The sequence below is a fragment of the Phyllobates terribilis genome, unplaced genomic scaffold (genome assembly GCF_046119375.1).
Source record: "Phyllobates terribilis strain yellow unplaced genomic scaffold, ASM4611937v1 Scaffold_5__5_contigs__length_657084704, whole genome shotgun sequence".
Classification (NCBI taxonomy): Eukaryota; Metazoa; Chordata; class Amphibia; order Anura; family Dendrobatidae; genus Phyllobates; species Phyllobates terribilis.
The window spans coordinates 471,080,189-471,103,896 of NW_027362765.1; the positions used below are offsets into that span (position 1 = coordinate 471,080,189).

The 23,708-nt window shown below is 40.4% G+C and overlaps 2 protein-coding genes across 8 annotated transcripts in view; one reads left to right on the forward strand and one right to left on the reverse strand.

Moving 5' to 3' along the window:
* The window catches only part of FAM13C (family with sequence similarity 13 member C), a 503,775-nt gene extending 480,855 nt beyond the window's left edge, over window positions 1–22,920 (forward strand). For 3 of the 6 annotated variants that reach the window (XM_073685469.1, XM_073685466.1, XM_073685468.1), the window contains exons 15-20: window positions 74–279; window positions 1,921–2,004; window positions 6,832–6,927; window positions 8,658–8,860; window positions 14,214–14,315; window positions 17,049–22,920. In XM_073685469.1, coding sequence (XP_073541570.1) covers window positions 74–279; window positions 1,921–2,004; window positions 6,832–6,927; window positions 8,658–8,860; window positions 14,214–14,315; window positions 17,049–17,172 — 815 coding nt within the window. In that variant the 3' untranslated portion in view covers window positions 17,173–22,920. The remainder of the gene's footprint in view (window positions 1–73; window positions 280–1,920; window positions 2,005–6,831; window positions 6,928–8,657; window positions 8,861–14,213; window positions 14,316–17,048) is intronic. The other 3 variants (XM_073685471.1, XM_073685470.1, XM_073685472.1) reach the window with 2 other exon arrangements.
* Window positions 21,641–23,708, reverse strand: part of PHYHIPL (phytanoyl-CoA 2-hydroxylase interacting protein like) — a 141,277-nt gene continuing 139,209 nt past the window's right edge. For both annotated transcript variants that reach the window (XM_073685473.1, XM_073685474.1), the window contains exon 5: window positions 21,641–23,189. In XM_073685473.1, the coding sequence (XP_073541574.1) occupies window positions 22,655–23,189 (535 nt within the window). In that variant the 3' untranslated portion in view covers window positions 21,641–22,654. The remainder of the gene's footprint in view (window positions 23,190–23,708) is intronic.

Genomic DNA, 23,708 nt, shown 5'->3' on the forward strand with positions numbered 1-23,708 from the left:
AATACTCCGATATATTCACTACATTTTCAATTCCATTCTATTCTCCACTGCATAAAATGTGCCTTTATTTCAGAGTTGAAGCTAAAATTCTCTGAAGACCAAAACGTGCCAAGAGCCACACCGAGTAAACCCTATGACGATAGATCGGTGGCCTCCATTGTGGTGGAGCAGCATGACGTCACCAATTCACCAATGTCCTCTGTAGAGGAAACGGTGGAAACGGTATGGAAGAGGCTGAAGGAGAAGAGACAGTTACTCAACCTTCCCGAGAATGTAAAGGTACGGGAGACGTTGTGGAGTGATGGTTTTGGCCTTTTCATTGTATTACATCACATATAACATCCACATCTGCATGCAATGTGCTTGTACTTAGTGGTGGGGATAAAGTTTAGGCAAAATTAATAATATAGATATATTTAATAATTTCTTGTATCGGACATGGTATGCAGTACACAACGGGAGATTATGAAGTATGCCTCGTCTATTGCCAATTTATACATGGCTTTCATATTCTAAACTGCACTGATGAATAAATAATAGTAAAATCACTCCAATAAGATACCTGAGGGGCTTTTCAGCTAGAATTTTTAGTAGTTTTGGACCTTGATGAAGGTCTCTGAGCAGCAGTAAGGAAATGGCCAGAGCTTGGTCCTATTATTATTACAATTTTTATTTGTACAGTGTATGGCAATGTACTCAGGATTAAAGGGGTTGTCCATTAAAACAAGTAATCACCTGTCCATGTGATAGATGACAACTTATTAATTGGTCACTGAGACCTGTACTGATCAGCAGAACGGGAAACCTACATCCCCGACGAGGACTTCCCATTCTTCAATGGAGCAGTAGGTTGGATGCCTGACAGCTGCTCCACTCATTCTCTATGGGGCAGCCGGAAAAAGCAGAACGTAGCGCTCAGACCTCCTATAGGGGATGAATGTAGCAGTGGTCAAGCATACGCATTCCAACAGGAAAAAAAAAATCCTCGTTCTGCCAATTGGTGTAGATCCTAGTGTTCATACGCTGACCCTATCAATAAGTTATTACCAGTGATGAGCACAAATGCTCGTTACTTGGGTTTGCCGAGGTTGCTCGGGTATGCACCGAGTATCTTTGGTGCTCTAGTGACATTTTCGAGTCCCCATGTTTCGCCACTGTTAGACAGCCACAAAACGTGCTTGGATTGGCCGTGTTTGTCAGGCAATCCCTGCGTGTGTTGTGGTTGTCTAACGGTCGCGAAACATGGCCCGCAGGGACTCGAACATGTCACTCGAGCACCCTCGGCAAACCCGAGTAATGGGCACTTGCGCTCATCACTAGTATCTACTGAATAATACTAATTAATGCACTAATCACCTTACAAGAATTTGGCCCATTCTCTAGTGATTTTTTGAAGAACACGCAGAATCCTTTTCAATATGTGGTCACTGTCTCCAGAAATTATACTATATTATTATTATTATTATTATTATTATTATTATTAAAGAGATCAAAAACGAATACGTTTTTTTTTCTACTAAATCAATATAGACATTTTTTTACTCATCCACCCTCCATGGCTTTGTAATATTATTTGCAAAGGTTGGATGGAAATAGTAAAAGTGGATTTTTGGCTCAAATATTTACAGTGCCGTACATCTGTCCCTCTACCTGTTCTCTTCCGGCCCACACCAGCTATAGTACATAGAGTAATGATACCACAGAACTGAAATTATGAGATCTAAGAAAGGAAGGCTGAGTAATGACAAGCCAATGGCAGCTGTAAATTGTAATCCAATCACCCATATTACGCTTGGCCATGTTCTGCGTTCAGCACGTGTGAACAAGCAAATCGGTGGCAGGATATTTGCTGTTACAGAACCTGATAATTCTTAGTATCGTAGTATCCTTCCTAACTATACCAATAACTTTTTTAAATAGGATATGACAAAAAAGCAAATGAATCTGGAAAAAATGAGTCTCCAGAAATGTCTACTGTATTTTGAGAATATTCATGGACGCCCAGTAAGTATCTGCGTTGTGGAGCCGTAGTGACCTCAGCATGTTTGTTCCAATCTACTACCAGTGTGTTGCTGTTGGATGTTGTAGGAGGGGAAATTCTGTTTTTTTCTGTAATTTAATTAAACAGCGTGAAGTTTGCCAGTAATGATGCCCTAGCTACGGTACATTCTATCAACTATACATGTGTCTAGCTGTGCACCGAGAGTATACAATGCAAAAAAACCTAAGTGTCCATATGCATATTTCATGTATTTTCATCTGTATTGTCATCCATGGCATCGATTTTTATACATCAGCAGTTATAAGACCTCATACAGGTTCATTTGTTACAGAATTGCAAGGTATTCCATAACAAACTGGTGCTACATGGTGGCTCCATATGGGGTTTGATTTTTTTTTGTGCACCCATAGACTTCAATATATCAGTCTCATCCGACGTACCAAAGAAACTAGTGCATGCTGCGATTTTTTTTTTTCCCACTCAAAAAAAACTGCTCATCTGAACAGCCCCATCAAATAACATTGGTCCCAGTGCTGTCCATGAGGGGTCAGTATCTTCACGGACAGCACTCGGACCGAAAATCCGGACGTGTAAAGCCCTATCCGGATGTGTAAAGCACTGATCCTAGGATTTTTCCTATCAATGTCAGTATTATTTCCCTTCCAGCCTCTGACCTTTCAGCTGGCCCTCTGCCACCGTATGTTCAGCGTTTATAAGTCCATATAAATTTGTTTAGAGGATTGTTAACATAGCGGCTGAGAGTTGGAGAGAGCTCGTGTGCCGACCTTGAGAATATGATTCTTTATATTTATCCGCTTCAGTTTGTGATGCAGAACTCTTGGCGTGCTTCATCTGGATGTATGTCCTGTCACGCCTAATATAATTCATAGGGGACTTCTAGGTTTCCACTTTCACCTGACAGCTGAACTATTGCTTATATTATTGCTTATATTATAGAATAACTTTACATAGTTTTGAGCAGTTTTTTATACTTAAAGGAATATTCCCATGTTGTACACTTATAACAGATCCATATGATATCAAAGTAGAAAACTCAGCACCACAAAAAAGGAAATGGGACTGTAGGTCTTGCTGCAGTGTCAAGGAGTCCACGGCCTACACCCTGCCACATGTCCTGGTTCCCGCCTCTTGCTACACACAGATCTCCTTCACAAAGACCACTCTTGGTCGAAACTTTGGACCATATCTGTTTTGACTCCTTGCCAGATCAAAATAAATAACAATGCAGCAAGACCTATAGTCCCATTTTCTTTTCTGTGGTGCTGAGGTGTCTACTTCTATTAGTCTGGACCACAAGTCCCTTCCTGGAGCACACTATATTTAAAAGGACAATGCTGCTGGTCCTTCAACACATCCATGTGATATGCCATAATTATATAAGTAGGTATGAGTTCACCAATGGGACCTGTATCTATCTGGAGAATGGGGTTCTCACAAGGGATGAGCGAACATGCTCGGATATGGAGTTACCTGAGTGTGCTCGGGTTCGGACAGAGGAGCCGGCATGCTCAATCAAATGCTTGGGTACCCGTGGCCATATGAGCCGTGCTAATACACAGCCACTAAACATGCGGAGCATGCCCGATACACTGATGTGTGAATGAGGACTTAGCCTTTTTCCAATGTCTAAACCAGGGGTCTCAAACTCAGCCAGGTAAATGGACCACACATAGTAAAAATTTGAATGTGACGGGATGCGTTCTTTTCGGGACAAGATTTCAGTGGTACCATTTTTGTTCTATATGACTTTTTGATAATTTTGGACCATTTTTCGCATATTTAATTACTTTTTTACTTCAGTTTTTACATGAAACATTATTTTTAATGGCAAAAATATTTGTATCTTGAATTTCTTTTTAATTTATAAGAAATGTTTTCTTTTTTCTGTCCCCCAATCAGCCTCATACAGTAATATTGTTTAACAATTAGTAATTCTGACCCCAATCCTTTAGTAATCTCCCCTGTCCTCTAATAATGTCCCCCATCCTGGTCTCCATTTTGTATTAATGTTCCCGTCCTGTAGTAATGTCTCCCATCCTGCAATAATGCCCCCCATCCTATAATATTGACACCCATTTTGTAGTAATGTCCCCATCCTGGTCCCCCCCTTGTAGTAATGTCCCCATCCTAGTCCCCTTCTGGTAGTATTGCCCCATCTTTTATAATAATGGCACCCATTTTGTAGTAATGTCCTCATCGTGGTCCCCATCTTTTAGTAATGTCCCCTATCCTGGTCCCATCTTGTAGTAATGACCCCATCCTGGTACACTTCTTGTAGTAATGTCCCCTTCTTGTAAAGTCCCCAAGCTTGTCCCATTTTGTAGGAATGTCCCCATCTTGCTGTAATGCCTTCCATCCTACTCCCCTTCTTGTAGTAATGTCCCCATCCTGGTCCCATTTTGTAGTAATGTCCCCATCCTGGTCCCCCCCTTGTAGTAATGTCCCCATCCTAGTCCCCTTCTTGTAGTATTGCCCCATCTTTTATAATATTGACACCCATTTTGTAGTAATGTCCTAATCCTGGTCCCATCTTGTAGTAATGACCCCATCCTGGTACACTTCTTGTAGTAATGTCCCCTTCTTGTAAAGTCCCCAAGCTTGTCCCATTTTGTAGGAATGTCCCCATCTTGCTGTAATGCCTTCCATCCTACTCCCCTTCTTGTAGTAATGCCCTCCATCCTACTCCCCTTCTTGTAGTAATGTCCCCATCCTGGTCCCATTTTGTAGTCATGTCCCCATCCTGGGCCCATTTTGTAGTCATGTCCCCATCCTGGTCCTCTTCTTGTAATAATGTCCTCCAATATTCAGTTTTTCACATACACATATAAAAAAAATCTTCTCACCTGACGTCGCTCCCTCTGCAAATAGCGTCCTCTTCCTCCTCCAAAGCCATGGGAAGCGCATGGCAGTGACTTCATGCGCGACGTCAGCTGCCGGCCTCTGATTGGCCGGTGAGTGGTTTAGGTACTGCAGTGCAGAGAGCTGGTCTCTGCGCCGCGATACAATTCAATTGAATGTGCGTCCTCGTTCGCACATTCCGCTAAAAACAAGCGCTGGCATCGGTGGTCCCCTGACTCCCTGGATGCAATCGTCTTGGGAGCTCAGGAGCACGGGGGCCGCACAATGCTAAACCCACAAAGCAGTTTCTAGAGACCGGCTCTTCACATATGTTCTAGTGGTGACATCACCCATTTTTAAATACAAACTCAAACAAAATCAGCCTTTTCCCCTAGGCGATGAGCCGCCATGTCTGTTTTAGTAAATTTTAACATTCCTCATAAATAACAATTCCAGAGCACTTTGAACTTTGCATTTCTTGTTACCATTCCCCTTATTAGTGGGGCGTCTCCCTACACAGACTGACTCTGGCCAATCGGGGCTGATCTTGAAAGTCTTGTGGTGACACGCCCTATTGACTAGGGGATTAGTCCTGCCCCCTTGTCACTTTTTTCATACATTTCCAGTAGGAATATCAGAATAACAGCACAATTCACAATTCTTTTATACAAATATTTTCTGAAACAGACTTTCTGTAGGAGAGCTGATCTCTGTAATCCATAAATGAAGATGTCCTGAGGATCTGGTTGGAGTGTACACCTGAGCTGACCACACGTGTCCTTACATGAACCTGCATGGTTAGCGCCAGACATTTTCCCGGAAGAAATCAACACTGGCTGTTGTGTTCTACACTGCGCACATGAATATAGATGTGATATACGCCACCCGAAACCCTTCTTCTTCTTCACAGACATGAGCTGTTGTCTGTTCCTAAATCTTTCTAAGCCTTTGTCTAGCTTACAAGGAGGAAAAGCTGTTAACCCCTTCCATACATAGAATGAAATATTATGCCACATGTCCGGTGCGGGTGTATGGTGCAGGATTACACTGTCGGCACCTGCTTGTAACAACAGTGAAAAAAACCCTACATCCGCAAAAGTCCCATCTATCAACATATAAGATTATTGAAATAAAGAAAAATAATCGAAAAGCCAGAATTTCAGTTATTCGATCAACGCACCTCCCTCTAAAATGTAATCAATAGCTACCAAAATATTAACAACATGAACTTACAGCTCAACACAAAAAGAAACAAGTCCTCTAAACCATCAATGGAAAAATAAAGAAGTTATGGATCTCAGAAAATGGTGAAACAAACCAATTTATTTTTTTCGAATTTCTGATTTTTATTTTTCACCTCTTAAATTATTATTTTTTTTTTTAAATAAAAAAATCCTATACAAGTTTGCTATTGCTGTAATTGTACTAACCTGGAGAATTGTTGCCAAGTCAGTAATTGATTTGTGTCACCTTTGTGCTTGCAGGGGTTTTTTTTTCACTATTTCACCAAATTTGTAATTCCTTTTCCCGTTTTTTCAGTTTATTATATGGTAAAATGAATGGAGTCATTGAAAACTACAACTCGTCTCGCAAAAAAACAAAAAACAAGCCTTTATGTGGCTAAGTCGACATGAAAAAAAAAAAAAAAAGTTAAGACTCCTGGAAAAAAGGAAGGGAATAAAAAAAGAACAAAAATAGGCCACAGAGGGAAGGGGCTGAAACCCAATATATGGCAATGAAGAATATGCTCCATCAGGAGAATTCATGATTTCCTTAGGATTGAATATATTTCTGTGCTATGTGAGGTTGTGTTTTGTCACATCTGGTTCCATAAATGTCATTCATGTATCCTTTGTGTGCTTCCAGTCTTACACCTTTGAATCCAATGATGTTCACTAATGTATCTGTTGGTCATAATTGTAGAGCGTTATCATTCTGTGTGGTACGTGACAATGTGCTTTATATTTCAGGTTACAAAGCAAGAGAGAAGCCTAATAAAACCGCTCTACGACAGATACCGGATTATTAAGCAGTTATTATCCACCGCCTCCTTGATTCCCACAATTGTAAGTCTCTCTACGTCTTGTTTTTTGTATAGGTAGACAGAATTGTGGGGGAGCATTACTTTCTTTACATGGGTCCTCCAAGATCCTTGTAAATAAGTTTGACCTTAAAGAGAACCTGTGACTTAGAAATTGCCGTCCAATCTGCAGGCACCATGTTATAGAGCAGGAGGAACTGAGCAGATTAATACATTGTTTTGTGAGAAAAGAGTCAGTATATCCTGTGTTTTCATCCTTTAAACCTCTGCCCTTTTTTGGATTTTGGGTCCAGTGGGCGGTCCTATCAGTGACTGACAGCTTTCTCTGTATACAACTTATACCTAGATACCTGTCAGTCACTGATAGGACCGCCCACTGGACCCAAAATCCAAAAAAGGGCAGAGGTTTAAAGGATGAAAACACAGGATATACTGACTCTTTTCTCACAAAACAATGTATTAATCTGCTCAGTTCCTCCTGCTCTATAACATGGTGCCTGCAGATTGGACGGCATTTTCATGGTGACAGGTTCACTTTAAATTAGAAGCTGTCAGGGTAAAATAACTTAAAATCATAGCATTATTTTTTCCAATCCTGTATACTTTAGATGTGTCTCAGACGCAGTAATCTTCAGTTTTAAAAGCTTCCAAATCCCCGCTGAAAAGAGCAGCAGGTCTTAAATTATAATAAACTCAGACTTGCTGGGCAGAAGAAAAAAATAAAAATGCAATGGAATCCGTCAGCAGGAGTTTGCTGTATAATCTGACGGCAGGAGGTGGTAAGGGCAGAAACCTTAATTCCAGCGATGTGTTACTTAGTTTACTGGGTGCAGCAGTTGTGGTATAATCACAGGTGCAGATTTAGCAGATCTCTGAATGCTGAGCCCTGTATAACCCCGCCCTCATCACTGATTAGTTACTTTCTGTATACACTGTATATTCACAGAAAGCTGCTAATCAGTGGTGGGGGCGGGCTTATACAGAGCAGAGGGACTAGGAGGCACAAGACACCTAGTCCTCTAGTGATAATCTCATGCTGATAAAACACTGATTTTATTGAAACTGCAACACACAGACCAGTAAGTGACATATGGCTGGAATCAGCTGGCGACAGACTCCTTTTAAACAGGAGCATCAGAAGTCTACACATCATGATCACTAGGCTTGCTGTTTATTTCATTGTCACTGTTATTTAAAGCGGAGCTGTCACCAGATTCTACAACATTATTAATGAGATCTCTTAAACCTGATTAGACTGGTGTACTTACTTTGAAAATCCATACACACCCATATAAAAAAAGCTACATCATGCATGTCTTCTATTTTTTTCATGAAATTGCACAGAAAAATAGGTATATTGGTCACTCTCAGTCAAAAAAGGCCAGAAGTAAATGTTTTTGGTGTCTGAGGTGAAATGGGGGGCTATTCATTCATATGACATATCTGCCAGAAACTGTTTCTTTGCATTCAGAAAAAAAGAGACTGCAAAACCCCCGAGAGAAAGCAGACCTAATGCATATAAGATAACACTGAGTCTCAATATTAATGCCGCTCTTATTATATTAAACCCCATATATCAGAGCCTTTCATCATTTGCCTTATAAACAGAACTTGACATGATCATATATGGCCCCGTAGGGATCAGCATCATCCGGTGATCTCATTGTGTGCAGAAAGCTGCAGACCAGAAGGTGATGTGTCCGCTAGTTTGGTGATACAATAAAAGCTTAACCTTATACTGTATGGTACCTGTAGCATGAAGAGGAGGACTCTGATGACGACAGCGCCCCAAACTCCTCCAGTGAATTTGTATTGACTGAAGAGCACGATTTAGCTGCAGACGAACATCTGACTTACTGCAGCGACGATCTGGAACCTGCATATGTTTCACCCCTGGATGAACGGAGAAGCATGCGGCAGCCGGCGCTGTCCATGTCCAACCTTCATGAAGCATCTATGTAAGTCTAACAAGGATTGAAACATAACCATCTGTTTTATGTCCAATCAGTGGATCAGACAAAGCACTTGTATGTATTTGTATGTGCAACTAAGTAATGTCCAGGTAAGGTTAACATTGCACGGCGAATAAGCCTCCTTACATTGGCATGCCATGGCCGGTGTGTCACTCTCCACAAGGAGAAAACATACCCCTTAGATCCCAGTCTTAGCCTCTCACCCCTTAGATCCCAGTCTTAGCCTCTCACCTAGCCAAATCAGATCTCATACTTTGCACTGACGAGGGGCAATACCCCGAAACACCGTGTCTGCAAATAGAGATTTTGATTTGGCTATTGTCATATTGCAAGTCTCATTAGAGTCGATAGTGGGATTGCTGCTTCCAACAGGTGGCGCTATAGAGTTCTAGTACTCTTTCTCTCTGAAGAGGCAATTTGCACAGGTAAGAACATCGTAAAAGTGTGCCAACAGTTGAGGTTGGCATTGGATATGTTCATCCACTAATGATACACGTTATTTTATTGCACCTCCATACACCTTGTGAGTTGCATGGAGCTGTAATAGGGCACTCAGATACTTCTATGGTGCCTTACTGTTCTGAAATTGTCCCCATTTGTATATGGAATCAGACAACTTCATCAGCCTCCATCGGATGCTGTATTAATGAGCTATTCTTCTCTTGATGCATCCTCTTCCTCCTGAGGCTTCAAGGAAGTCTGTCAGCACAAAGTGACTGTTCAAACCAAACGCAGGCTCTAAGTGCATCCTTGGCATAACCAAACAGTTCATTGCACCTTCCCACCTTCTTGATTTCCATGTATCTCCGCAATGCTCTTACTTGATTGACGCTCTAGTTTTATAGACGCCAGAGGAGAGCTGAGATAGATGGAAAACTAATAGGTGGAGGGTGCACTGAACTGTTTGCCCATGCCAAGTGTGCACTGAGCACCTGTGCTTGGTTTGATCAGTCATTTTGTGCTGACAGATTTGGTTTAAAGGGATTGTCCCAGACTGGAAAAACATGGGTGCTTTCTTCCTGAAACAGCACAACCTCTGTCTATGAATCGGGTCTTGCAGCTCAACTACATTCATTCCAATCAATGGAATATTTTTTTAACCCTTTTCCAATGTAGAAACTTAATAATACATCTTATGACAGGTCCCCATGTATACAGCAGGCTCAAGAGCTGAGCCCAGCAGATGCCTGCTGCATTACACAGCTGGCATCTGCGTGCAACTGCAGCTCTGATTAGTGCTGATTAACCATTTAAATTCTGCTGTCAATCACTGACAATGACATTTAAATCGGTCTTAAGCCACGTTCAGTATTTTACATCGGTATTTGTAAGCCAAAATCAGGAGTGGAACAATCAGAGGAAAAGTATAATAGAAACACGTCACCACTTCTGTATTTATCACCCACTTCTGGTTTTGTCTTACACATAGTGATGTAAAATACTGACCAAATACTGAACGTGTGAACATGGCCTTACCGTGTCTGTAAAGGTTTCATTTATCCGAATATTAAATTAACTAACTTGTATGGTAAATGGCATCATGATAAAAAAAAAATCCAAACTCCAGAATTGCATTTTTTTTGGTCAGCAAACCAAATAAAAAATTCAATAAAAAGCGATCAAAATTACACACCCTAAAATTGTATCAATAAAAACATCAGCTTGTTACACAAAAAAATAAGCTCTCACACTGCTACATCACAGGTCTCAAAAACTGGCTACACACCAATTCTTTGCAAGTTTGATGATAGACACTCATTTCCAAAGTCTAATACCTTTCTGCACTCTGACGCTGGTTTCACACATCCGTGCAACACGTTCTAGCATCTGAAGACCCCGCCGACCACAGATAACGGCTTCATATATTCCTACACAATAATGCCATTCCCACATAGTGGCTACATGCACCATTGCTTCCCGAGAATGCTTCTGTATTGAATGACCCCAGAAGGGAATGTAAGGACAGATAAAATTAAGTCATCCAAAAAACGAAGGTAGATTGTAATAAATTGTATAATTCTATTGTATGGTTAATAGACAATTGCTGGAAGAACATGATATTACTCAGCTAGTAAGTGCCGATATCTGCAGTGTCTACTGCCACAGAGCTCTGTAGAATCCTCTTACACCCAAGATGCCTATTTAACTCATTAAACGTATATTGCTCTATTTATCTGACTATATATTCTACATAGAATACAACGTAGTCTCCAATTAGTGGGCCAACATCAATAAATAATGTTCAGCGCAATTAAGCACAAACCCAGCTGTGAACATTGCTCTAACCATATAATATTTATGCTGTTCGGCATCAGTAACACTAACTGGCATGTTATTCTGTCCCAGAAAATATGTCGCGTATTAATTGCAATGCTTCTTGTTTAGACAGCTGTAGCAAATCAATAGTTAGAGGGAATCTGTCAGCAGGATTTCACACCCCAAACTATTTATATGTTTATATAGGGCTCTCAGAGATAAGTAATACCTTTACATGGCAAGTCCATTCCTGTATTACTGAGAAATCAGTGTTTAAATTGATGTGCAAATGAGGCTGAAGAGCTATTTGTAAATCTGAAGCCTTTGTCACTCCAGCTCTATTTCCCGGCCAGTGTCGCCTCCTCCTGCTTAACTGGCGGCTTCTATGCCTGAACTAACACAGCATAGAACTGTCAGTAAAGCAGACGGAGGCTGCACTGGGTGGGGAATAGAGCTGGAGTGACGGAGGCTTCAGATCTATAAATCGTTCTTCAGCCTCATTTGCATATCAATTCAAACACTGATTTCTCGGTAACTGAGGAACAGACTAGACATGTAAAGGTATTGCTGGACTTTGAAAAACCTTCATGCCCATAAAGTTTGGGGTTGAAATCCTGCTGCCAGATTCCCTTTAAAGGGTATTCTCAAGTTGCCTTTTGAGCAGCTCAGAGCTATGCAATCTCCTTACAGTCTCCTTACTTTCTGGTTTCCGGCAGGGTGGGCTCTCCTCCTTGAGTGACAGCTCTGGTGAGTAGCAGAACTGTGGTATTAGTAGAACTATAAAAATCGGCATAAGTTCTGCTGTAACACATTCAGCTATCAGTGGTTTGTTCTGAGTCTTCACTACAATCGCTATATTTACACATACAAATAAAGGCATTTGAGCAAGTGCACGGCTCAGGAAAGTGAGAGCTGTGATTAAAACAACTGCTCTGAAAGCGGCCAATGCCACGCTATTGATTGTGCAAGATTTATAACAGTAGCTCTTACAAGCTAAGGGGGAGGTGGATAAGGTGAACAGCTAACTGCTGTATAGAAATCAATGGTCTGGAGAGAGGTGGATGGCATGTTAGGAGTTAACTCCTCTCCTGGAATGGCCATTTAACCATTTAGAAGCCACTATCAATCACTGAGAGTGGAATGGAGAGATGGATCACTAGATCCCATCGGCCTCCCGTGACACAATCATGGAATGGTTAGCTGGGAGCCTACTGAAGGTCCCCATAACTGCCATCTTCAAAAGGATGGACTTCATAGGAAACCAACATTTACATGGTATACTGTAATATCACTGTCAAAGGCCAGCACAGGTTCAATTCTCTTGTGGGGTCTTAAAAAAGCAGAAACAAAATAAAGAAAAATGTTTTTAAAATTATAAAACATATATATAAAATATAAAAACACCCTCTTTCCTAGTTTAAAAATACATTTTAAAAATCCGGTATAGTTAGACCTGTAAAGTAATTAACCTGTATGGTGAACGCTGTAAAGAGGAAAAAAATGAAATGACAGAATTGCCATTTTTCGATTGCCACGTGTATTACAAAAAGGCAGTGAAAAGCTATCAAAATATTATAGTTACACCAAAATGGTACTGGTAAAAATGTTGGCTTGCCATGCAAAAGAAGCCCCCACACAGATCCATTGCTGGAATAATAAAAATTAAAATAGGGCCCACACACCTTTAAGTATTAAGTTAATGTACAGGTGCACAAATACACTATGTGGCTCTTGGCAAAAAGGGTATGCAAATTAGCTCTCCGCAGAAGACTGAAAAGACAGTTTTTTTCATTCTGGAAAATAGCTAATTTGCATTATCTATTAAACAGCAATTAATTGATGTATACTTATTCCATTGTAGCATTCTGAAATTAGAGCTGGTCACCTTTGTTTGCTCTACTATACTTTGCATTAGTGGGACCAAGGCCGGCTCCAGGTTTTTGTGGGCCCCGGGCGAAAGAGTCTCAGTGGGCCCCTTCGACACATACCACGATTCATGATGCACAGATACCGCAGATATATATATATATATATATATATATATATATATATATATATAGTACAATGCCAAAGATTTCACTTCTTACATTTCATGAGTGATATCTATTGTAAATTCTACAATAGCTCAGAAACTGGCAAATCGTTCCATACAGAATACTGGCCCCCATAAAATGCTCCATGCAGGGTACTGGCCCCCACATAATGCTATATGCAGGCTGTCACCCCCCTTCCTTATAATGTCCCATGCAGGATGTCACTTTTTCCCCCATATAATGCGCCATGCAGGATGTCACATACACACCCCCCCCCTTATAATGCCCCATGCAGGATGTCACACACCCATTCCCTTATAATGCCTCATCCAGTATGTCACTCCCCCCATATAATGCCCCATGCAGGATGTCATTCCCCCCATATAATGCCTCATACAGCATGTCACCCCCCTCTTTTGATACCCCACTCAGTATGTCACCCCCCTTCCTTTTTAATGCCCCATTACTCCATACATTAATAAAAAAAAAATCAAATACTCACTTCACTCCTCCTCACCTGCTGCCCGCTGCTCGGGTCCGGACTCCAGCGTCTTCCCGCTCTGCGCTGCCTGTGATTGCTCAGGGGAGGGCGAGGTGGGAAGACGTCACCGCGCCCTCTGACCTGAGACGTCACAGGGAGCGCACAGCAGGAAGACAGCGGATCTGCGGAGGCACGGGGAGAGGTAAGTATTGTGCCGGCTGCCGGGACCCTGAGCAAGCGGGGGGGGGGGCGCTGGCACCGCTCTCTTCCACTCACTGGTCCCATAGTGCGCTGGGGTGCCCGACGGCGAGTTGCCCCCCCCCCCGCCTGCTCAGGGCCCCGGCACTTGCCCAGGTGTGCCGGGTGCTGACGCCGGCCCTGAGTGGGAGACTTTTATAAAACATTACATGTCTTTTTTCTAATGGACTGCTGTGAATCCAGCCCCCTGGTGTTCATATTTTATATGGGGCACTTTATGATAAAGCGTAATCTAGTGTGGGATGGTTGATGTGACAGTTCAAGACTCTATCCTTTTTCTAGTTCTGACCAGTTCCCTTTTATGTTCCAGGCCCGAGCTTCTTGATCAACTTCGTGAAACCAGAGCAGATAAAAAAAGATTAAGGAAAGCTTTACGAGAATTCGAAGAGCACTTTTTACGGCAAACTGGAAGGTAGTCTGGAAAAATTAATAATATGATATAGCTAATGTGTAGAATATCTGGACACTGTTAATTGTTCTTCCTAACAAACAAGGACTTACAACTAAATTGCCACTGTCATTATATTGTATTGAAGAACTGAAATAAATTAACTTTTTGATGATATTCTAATTTAGTGAGATGCACCTGTACTTCTCCTACTCCCCAACCTCCTGGACTCATCCACTTTGTAAAAAACAGCTAAAATCCACCTTGCTCTAGACAGGACGGACATCTAGCTCACTGATGTATCAGGTTACAGTGCCTTTTAAAATTTATGGAGGTAGTAGGAGCAGAATGAGAAAGAAGCAGAGGTAAAGAGGACAGGTGGATCTTGCTGCACTTTATAACCAGTAATTTACCTGACCCCAGTGCTGGATTCATAGCCACTCTGCTCAGTAATGCTGAATAATGTCCTCCATGCTGCTGCAACTTCTGAACATGTGCTAAATGAGCTAGGAGAGCAGGAATCCATCATGTCTGTGTGTACTGTATAGAGGAGACATCATAGCAGCTAGTCTACATTCGCCAGTTCAGAGACAACTGAAAATCAGAGATAGAGCCTGGAGAGGAAGTTAATGTCATATTAAGATATTGTGTTACTCCTCTTTTATATACTAATTTCAGTTTAATCCGAAAAGTTACCTGAAAGTGCAGGGACCCTTTAAGACAAACAACACTAGAACTTTTCTTTTCCTCAGTTGCCAGTATTTTTTAAGGGGTATTCTGTTTTTTTTTATCACAAATTTTGCCCAAAACAGTCATCACAGGGGAAATAAAGCATTAAACATTCCGCATTGAAAGCAATGGACTGTCCATGAAGTGTGTGTCCATACTGGGTCGTATAGAGCAAGTGACACTTTTTGTAGATGTTTTCCTTTGGGCCCTGAACTCAGGACCCACCTCTATTAATTGAGAAATCTCTAGTATGGTGTGTTAAAAGATTAGCACTCCTTAGTTCATCTATGGACTTTAATTGGAAACCATGGTATTAGTTGCTCTAAGTTTTCATAACTTGATCATAACTTCTGGGAATCCAACATCAGATGGTGCCCAAACAAATAAACCAGCATTTTCTATTAAAGATGACCTGTCAGCTTTCCTGACGAGTCTCTTCTAGTAAATACTTGTATTTCCCGTAATATGACAATTCTGGAGCATCTTTTCTTATACAGTAGCTCTTTGTTGTACAGTTCCTCTTTATTCCTACTGGAAATTAACCAATTGGAGGTGTGTACACTCACACTGTCCAATCCTTGTTGACAGTATCAGACTATTAATGTCACGGGTGTATCAGGTTTGACAGAAAGTCATTCTGGATCCGGCTGGTAGAAGGTCTCTGCGCTTGGCTTTGCAGACACCTTCTTGATCCTTTCATCTCTGGAGTGTAGTGGTATCCTTCTTTCGCTAGGACCCTGCAGTGATCTCCACCTTCTGCTGCTAATTGACACACCCTTGCTTGCTTGATTCATAAAAACTCTGTGTCTCCAGAGAGTCGCCGGTGATAGAACTATTTTCCCCTGCTCAGGCCTAGCAGTCGGCTAGTTTTTTCTTGGAGTTTCTTGGGGGATTATTGTCGTTTTCTCTCTGGTGTCTTCTCAAGCTGAGTGTATCCCCTTGTCTGTTTTCCTTGTTTGTCTTTAGGTGCAGTGGGGGCTGACTAGTGCTCACCCATTCACCTCCCTACATAGGGCCTAGCTCTAGGAACAGTTAGGGCTTAGGTATCTTGCTCAGCGATAGGTGCGGAACCTATTTAGGGACGGTAGGGGAGTCAGGGTCTTGTAGATCTGCCTAGGGATCTCGACTCTCCATTTCCCTAGTTGTTGGGCTTTCCCCCTTTTCCCATCGTCTTACACTTGGTCCTTCCCTCACTTAGTGTGACAATTAAGGAACACACCCCTTTGTAGGAAAAATAGTAACTCCCAGTTGTCAATTTAGTCATACATTTCTGAGAGGAATATTACAGAGTTATAAGAAGTTTTTCCAGATTTGTTATTTAACCCCTTGGCAGCATTGCATACTTACTGTATGCAGCGGGCTCATGAGATGAGCCTGCTCTATACAGCATGGGTGCCAGCTGTGTTTTAAATCTGTCCCCTAAGAGTAACTGTAAATCATGACAGTGGCATTTAGGAAGTTAGGAATGACCCTGGATGGCATCGCTTGTGACGCCCATTGGCTTCTTCTGCCCTGTGATCGTGGAGTGTCTTGTCCTATAAAGTGTAAGTGTGTTGTATCAGGGATCCAGCTATTGTGGGTAAGGTGATTATTTATTATATTATAATAATTTTTATTTGGTGATTATTTATTATATTATAATAATTTTTATTAATGTAAAAAAAAAATACAAAAGTTTCAATCATCCCCCTTTTTTCCATAATCAAAATAGCCAAATCTAAGAAAAAAATAAAACAAACATATTTGGTATCAAATTATGCGTATGAAAATATTTATCCCTTATGGTAAACGCCAAAACGGAAAAAATATATAGTGTATATATAAATTTATTTAGGCAAATAGCCTCTTCAGGTGGCTCTCGAGTTCCCATCATCTTCCTCTCTCAAGAGGTTAATCTGCATATTCAGATTCACTGTAAATCTACCTATGACATCTTGGCACTGCCCCCAAGGAGAAACTTTACTCCTTATGTTTCTTTATTTACGTCTTTTTGACTTTCAGTGTCATTTTTTGATTCTTATTTTTCAGAAGTGCACAGAAAGAAGACAGAATACCAATGGCTGAAGAGTACTGTGAATACAAACAAATAAAAGCGAAGCTTCGGCTATTGGAGGTCTTGATCAGCAAACAAGATGTATCAAAAACGATCTAGAGCTGGCGGCTCTACCGGAAGCGGTATTGAAGAAGGATGCAATTGCTGTATTTCTGCACACTCATGTATGACACTGACATTCTGATGCACTTTAATATCACACACTACCTGATAGGGAGAACAATAGCAATGACCAGGGATGATGCAGAGCTAATGCTTGCTGGGCTTTGTAGTGTCTCGGACATAGACTGTTGAGTTGGTAATCAACAGTGGGAAAACCAAAATTGGGCATACTTGATGCTGTCCCGGTCACGAATGCAGAACCCGGTCACGAATGCAGTTCTGCTGAAGGGCATTATGGTGGTAACTGGTTAGAGGTCGATAATGGCACTGAGTTAATAAGGCTTTTACCATTTTGTGTGTTTTTTTTTCCTTTTATTCTTTGCCAAACTCTTAATATTTGAAGGATGACATCTTTAACTAGCTCCCCGATATTACGCTGTTTCTACAACCTGCTTCATTGTCTGAAGTGCCTTTGATATGTTGTAGGCATCACCCACAGAACAGAGAACACAGTTATAATGTAACTTTAATAAGAGTATTTCAGAAAAATCTATTTATGCCATGTACAGGCTGTATATATTTATTCTCTGGTGACCTATTTTTTAATATTGAGCTGTGGTTTTTATCATTATTTTTTGCTTTCTGTTAAAACCATACATTCTCGTCTTCAACCAAAGGCCAACAATGTAAGCAACAAGAGTGCACTTTTCTGAAAACGTCATTATAATGTAATCTACGAGAGAGATGTTTTACTGTCATTATATATGAAGGTGCGTGGAGCCCCCGACTTACAGAGTCAGGGGGCTCGGCATCCGCTGTTTCATATCTAGTTTCATATATTGTAAAAGCAAAAAGTATTTTTCAGAATATTTATTTTTTTGAACATCTTTGTAAAATTAAAGCAGCGTTGCATATATAAATGTATAAAGAAATGAAACCTTCTAATAGAGCAAGGATCCAATGATAAGCACAGGCTCGTGGCAATTGAAAGTTTCTACATGAAATTTCAGATTATTTCATATATTTGATACAGCAATGGAGTCCTATTATTATTTATTATTATTATTATTATAGCACCATCCATTCCATGGTGCTTTCCATATTATTCTTCACTCACAGCCTTAATTCATGTATTGTTTTCTACACTTTAAACACTAATATTGTCTTTGTCATAATTGTCTTTTTGAACATTTTACATGAACATTTTCTCATTTCCGCGTGTAAGACTTCTTGAAAACTTTTGACATGTCATTAAGATAATTCGATCCATGTGGATCCAGGTGCTTTGCCTTCCCCGATCACTAAGGGCTCATACAGACGAGCGTATAAATCGGACGTGCGCTATCTGATTAATCGGACAGCACACTGACCCATGTTATTTAATAGTGCTAATCAGATTAACAGTTTTTTTTTCTTTCCGACTGATTGTGATAAAAAAAATATCAGCATGCCCTACTTTCATCCGAGTCTCACATATATACGAGTCTATGGGTGGTGCGTGAAACAAATTGTATCCCACACAGACCATGAGTGATCATCTACATGTTTTAATGTAGCTGTATGAAAATGGACCACACACGGATGTCATCTGGATGTAAGAAATGGACACAAGGATGAAAATCGGATGAAGATTAGAAAAAAAATCCAATGAGTTTTCGGATGATTTTTCATACGCTCATCTTCTGGCGCCTTTAGCGGACATCAGCTATCTCCTGAACTCTTCCGCTCCTTAATTTTAGCAATCACTGGAGATCTCAGAACTTGAATGTTCTGGGAGGCACCAAAATACACGGACTACCCTGAGGCTTCATGCACATTTGTTTTTACTTCTATATTTCCAACAATGTGTATATTACAGTAGCATCCCAAGTGACCGGATGACAGGAGCTCCCAATCTCTGGTAGACCTGGTCTCTCATAGACATTATTACAGAGGACTTTAGTCTCTGACCGTAATGATTTTTCCATGCATCACACCATGGGGTCTGTACTAACTTTGAACAATTTCCCACCAGGTTGAAAAGCAGCTCCAGAAAAGCAAAACTACTTTTTTAATGCATTTTTGACAATAAAGGATTGGAATAATTACTCCGGTACCTTGGATACATTTTGCTTTTTGATGTTAGTTTTAGTAAGATCCCCATACAATATTAATTCTGGAGCAACGTTTCATACTGTTCTTCTGTTACTTCACCGGGAAGTGTATAAATATTAAAATTCTCCTTGTCAATGGAGCTCGTCCCTATACCATCTGGCACTATACAAGCTGTGCAGACTTTCTATGGACACATCTGACTGACAACCTATGGCCGGTTTCACACTTCGGACATTCGCAGGCCTAGTTTGGACAGCAATGTGCAGAGCGGCCAGAGGTCTCCTGATTCAACAGCCTCATATATACTCTTGGGTTCGGCTCAGGAGACAAACAGTCTGAATATTGTGGACTGAAATTCAGATGGGTGAAACTGGCTTAAGTTTATCAGTTTATTCATTCAATTCCAGGAGGGATAATAGAGAAGTAGCACAATGCAGAACCCTAAAATAGAAAAGGGGGTTCCAGAATGATCATCTTATGGGGATTGCAAGTATTTCCTGAAGCAGACATGTCAGGAGAGAGGCCTGCTCCAACAATGAAGGGTGCGTTTGTCTTTAACGGGAATGTTTAGGGTCACGTGAAAGCTAAGACACTGAAGGTGTGCTGCTCCGAGCCAACATTAAGATCTGATCAACGTTTTGATATGGGCCTCACACTTCTAAGAAGTAAGTTTGTGAGTTATTATGAAAGAATTAGAAAATAACATATTAAGAGATAAAGGGGTTACCACCCGGAGAAGTGCTGAAGCCCTGCTGCTTCAGTGTCTTCCATGGTCCCTGCTGTTTATTTATGATCAGGGGTGACTTTATGAAAATCCATGTTACCACTGCAGCCAATCACTGAACTATGTAGTCGCCTGTTATATACAAAAGCATCAGTGCTGAGGCCAGTGATTGACTGCAGTGGTCATGTGCAGATCATCACCATAGCAGCATGGTAAACAAAGACCACGTTGGGGCATTGACGCAGCTAAGGATATAGCAGGGGATCTAAGGGGAAACGATCATAAGGATACAGGTCATGCGTATTTATTTTTATTACCACCTTCCTGCTCTTAGGTTATTAAACCCCTTTAATGTTTGCATTGGGACTGAACAGATTTCTGATACCCGTGTATCCTAATCCCTTAAAAATACATTTGTGTTTTTCAGTATCTAAAGACATCTTTGTGCATGAAGCCTCATTTATATGTGTGGATATATTTCTTTAGCATAGTATATTCATAGAGAAACTTCCCACTCGCTCTACAATTTTTTGGAAACTTTTTGAAAAGCAGGAAGAAAGATATGTTGGATGGTTTTAATCTAGATGTGGCCATATATTTCCCATTGATTGGAGTAGCCATAACTGATCTAAAAAAACTTGAAAAGTTACAAGTTTCCAAAAAATTTTCCACATACACTTAAAGGGAATCTGTTAGCAGATTTTTGATATGGAATCTGAGAGTGGCATAATGTAGGGGCTGAGAGCCTGGTTCCAGTGATATGTCATTTACTGGGCTGCTTGGTGTAGTTTTGATAGAATCCCTATTTTCTCTGCTGTAGATGTAGCAGTGCTATGAATGCTGATCTGTGTGTAACCCCCGCCCACACCACTGATTGGAAGCTTCCTGTGTACATTATCAGCAAGCTGCCAATCAGTGGTGGGGGCGGGGTTACACAGACTATCCTGACTGTCTTGCATGTGACACCAAGTCCAGCAGTGATAATCTCCTGCTGATAAAACACTGCTTGTATTGAAGCTACAGCAAGCTGCTGAGCAAATGACATCCCTTACGTTATCCTGCAAAAATTTGCTGACAGATTCACTTTACTATATTTTTCACAATGAAGTATCCAGTATATCGGGATCCACTAGAGATTAAATTCTCAGCGCACATAGAAAGGTGATTTCATTGCTGTATATAACATTTCCCATAATGCAGAATACTGTCACGTATTAGCAGGGCCTTGCTAATCATTAAAAATAATTGCCTCGTACAATTATTTTTTGATTGTTGAGTTTGTGATCTTTTTTTTTTTTCCTACTTGTTAAAAGAAAAAGAAAAATTTTTTTTTGAAGAATGTTGAAATATGCAAAGCTGCCTTAATCTACTCATGATTGATTCTATTTAACTATATCAGAATAAAGTCATATCTGAGTACAGAATGATCTGTGGTATCAGAGTATGCTGCTAATGTTCCCTTTTCTACACACGTGTCACACAGGCACCCACAACACTCGAGATCTGTCGTGTCTTTTGCTATCGTGCTTTAGCACTTGTCGGTTTTGTTTTGTTTTTTTGTTGTTTCTTGTTTTGTTTTTTTAACTATTCCTACCAAGTCGAAACCTTTCTACTTCTCTTGTATCCAAAGTGCATGATTTTAAAACAGACATTTTAAAATTGTTTATTGGGAGTGAAAAAAAAAAAAAATATATATATATATTACCATTTGCAAGTGAAATAATTTTCATGACCTTTTGTGATGGTTGCATTATCTCTGATTTTGTTTATAAGCATACTTTATGAATCGGAATGACTTCAGTTCTGTTTTTAATTAAAATCTTTGAAGCAAGAATAACAGGAACGTATACACGACTTGATGAAGTTTACAGTCTACATCTTTGATAAGGGAAAAAATGGTTTATGACATGTATACACTTGCTAATAAAATGTGCTCTATATATTCTATATGATTTGTAAATATTTTATACAACGGTACAAATAAAATATTTTTCTATCATATTCATGATGGTGGAATACAGTATTTGTTTCCTGTTAGCTAGTATCTTAACATTTAACATTTTGTCGAGCGACATTGGAAGTGCTGACGTTTCTAGACTTGGAGAGCTCAAATCATGCTGAAATTACAAATTTTCATGCTTTTTTTTTTTATTCATTATTATTATTATTATTTTTAGTTCCCAATAAATTTTAGTAACTTAAAATAATTGCTATTTAGACACCCCAATAAAGCCATAATTGGTAGTTTTACCTTGCTAAAGCAGACTACATATAGTTTTGTTATGTTTGGCAAACAAACAGTATATAAACAGCAAATGAACGAAAAAAAAAGAAAATATTAACATTTTGCAACACCTAAGATTTTAACAGTTGGCAGAGAACAGAATGTTTTTTTTTTTGTAGTGGTTAAGAGCAGCATCAACTTCACAAATAATAAAAAAAGTTTTAAAAAAGCTATTTAGGTCCTTTGCTGCAGGAGGAACTACAGTGCAATGCCAAGCAATGCCTTGCAGGCTTCGTCAGGCAGCGAAGGGGTTAAGGAGTTCTAATTTCGGTGTATGCTTTTGGTGACAGCTGCATTTTTGCATGCTTCCGGACAAAATGTCTGGCAAGAATGAAGAGGGAGGGTTAACTGCCATACGGTAGACCGGAAGGGCTTTTTTAACGTCCAACACTGATGTTGCAGGTCTTGCAGCTGGGATCTTTTTTTGCGTTGGCGGTAGACAAGCTCATTAGCTGATGACCAATGATTTCTGCCACTGTGCCACAAGAGAGATCCACAGGGTCAGTGTAAATGACTTCCAAGATTACATCTTGGGCATGGCGAAATACAAGACTTCCCTCCTCTTCGGTACAGGTCAAAAATTTGTTGTCGCTCAGGCTCAGTTGAGGAAGGCGCTGCTTGCAAAACTCATCTCCTGGAGATCCCACCGGAGCGATGACCACAATGGCGTAGTGATAAGCCGTGTACATACAGTAAAAATCCCCAAAGTACAGATTGGTGTTTGGGTTGAAGAGTTTTTCAGCAGGGATCTCGACCCTGTGCCTTCCGTACGGTGAATCTTGAGGAGGTTTGCCAGTGTTGAACTCGGTGCTGCAGCTGAAAAAGATTCCTTCCAGTTTAGCACTTATCGGAGAGCCATGGCTGCCGCTGTTGTCTTTTAGAGAAGGTTGCATGACATTTCCATGATGTGTCCTGAAATGAGGGGGAAAATATATAAAAAATGTTATGTCCAACTATTTTTAACTATGTTGCAGGTGTAATAAAATAATGATGACAGTCATTGCATGCACAAAGTAAATCGGGCTCTTTAGAAAACACATCTGTGAAGTGAGACATAAGGGCTTTAATAATTAAAAATGTATCAAAGTAAAGTGTTTTTCTTGACCATTCAGAGTCTAGCTCTATCATTAGACCTTATCAATATCAGATCAGTGGTGTGCAGGGCTGCCAACCGTCCAGAAATTCAAGGACAGTCCGTAAAAATAAGGCTCTTTTTTGCCCTGTCCATAAAAAACATATAATAATAATAAGTTTTATTTATATAGTGCCAACATATTCCGCAGCACTTTACAATTAAGTAGGGGCATGTACAGACAATAAATTCAATACAATGTATCACATTTCAACAGATACAGGAGGAGTGTGGGCCCTGCTCGCAAGCTTACAATCTATATGGAAATGGGGGGGACACAATAGGTAGAACATGGTCGT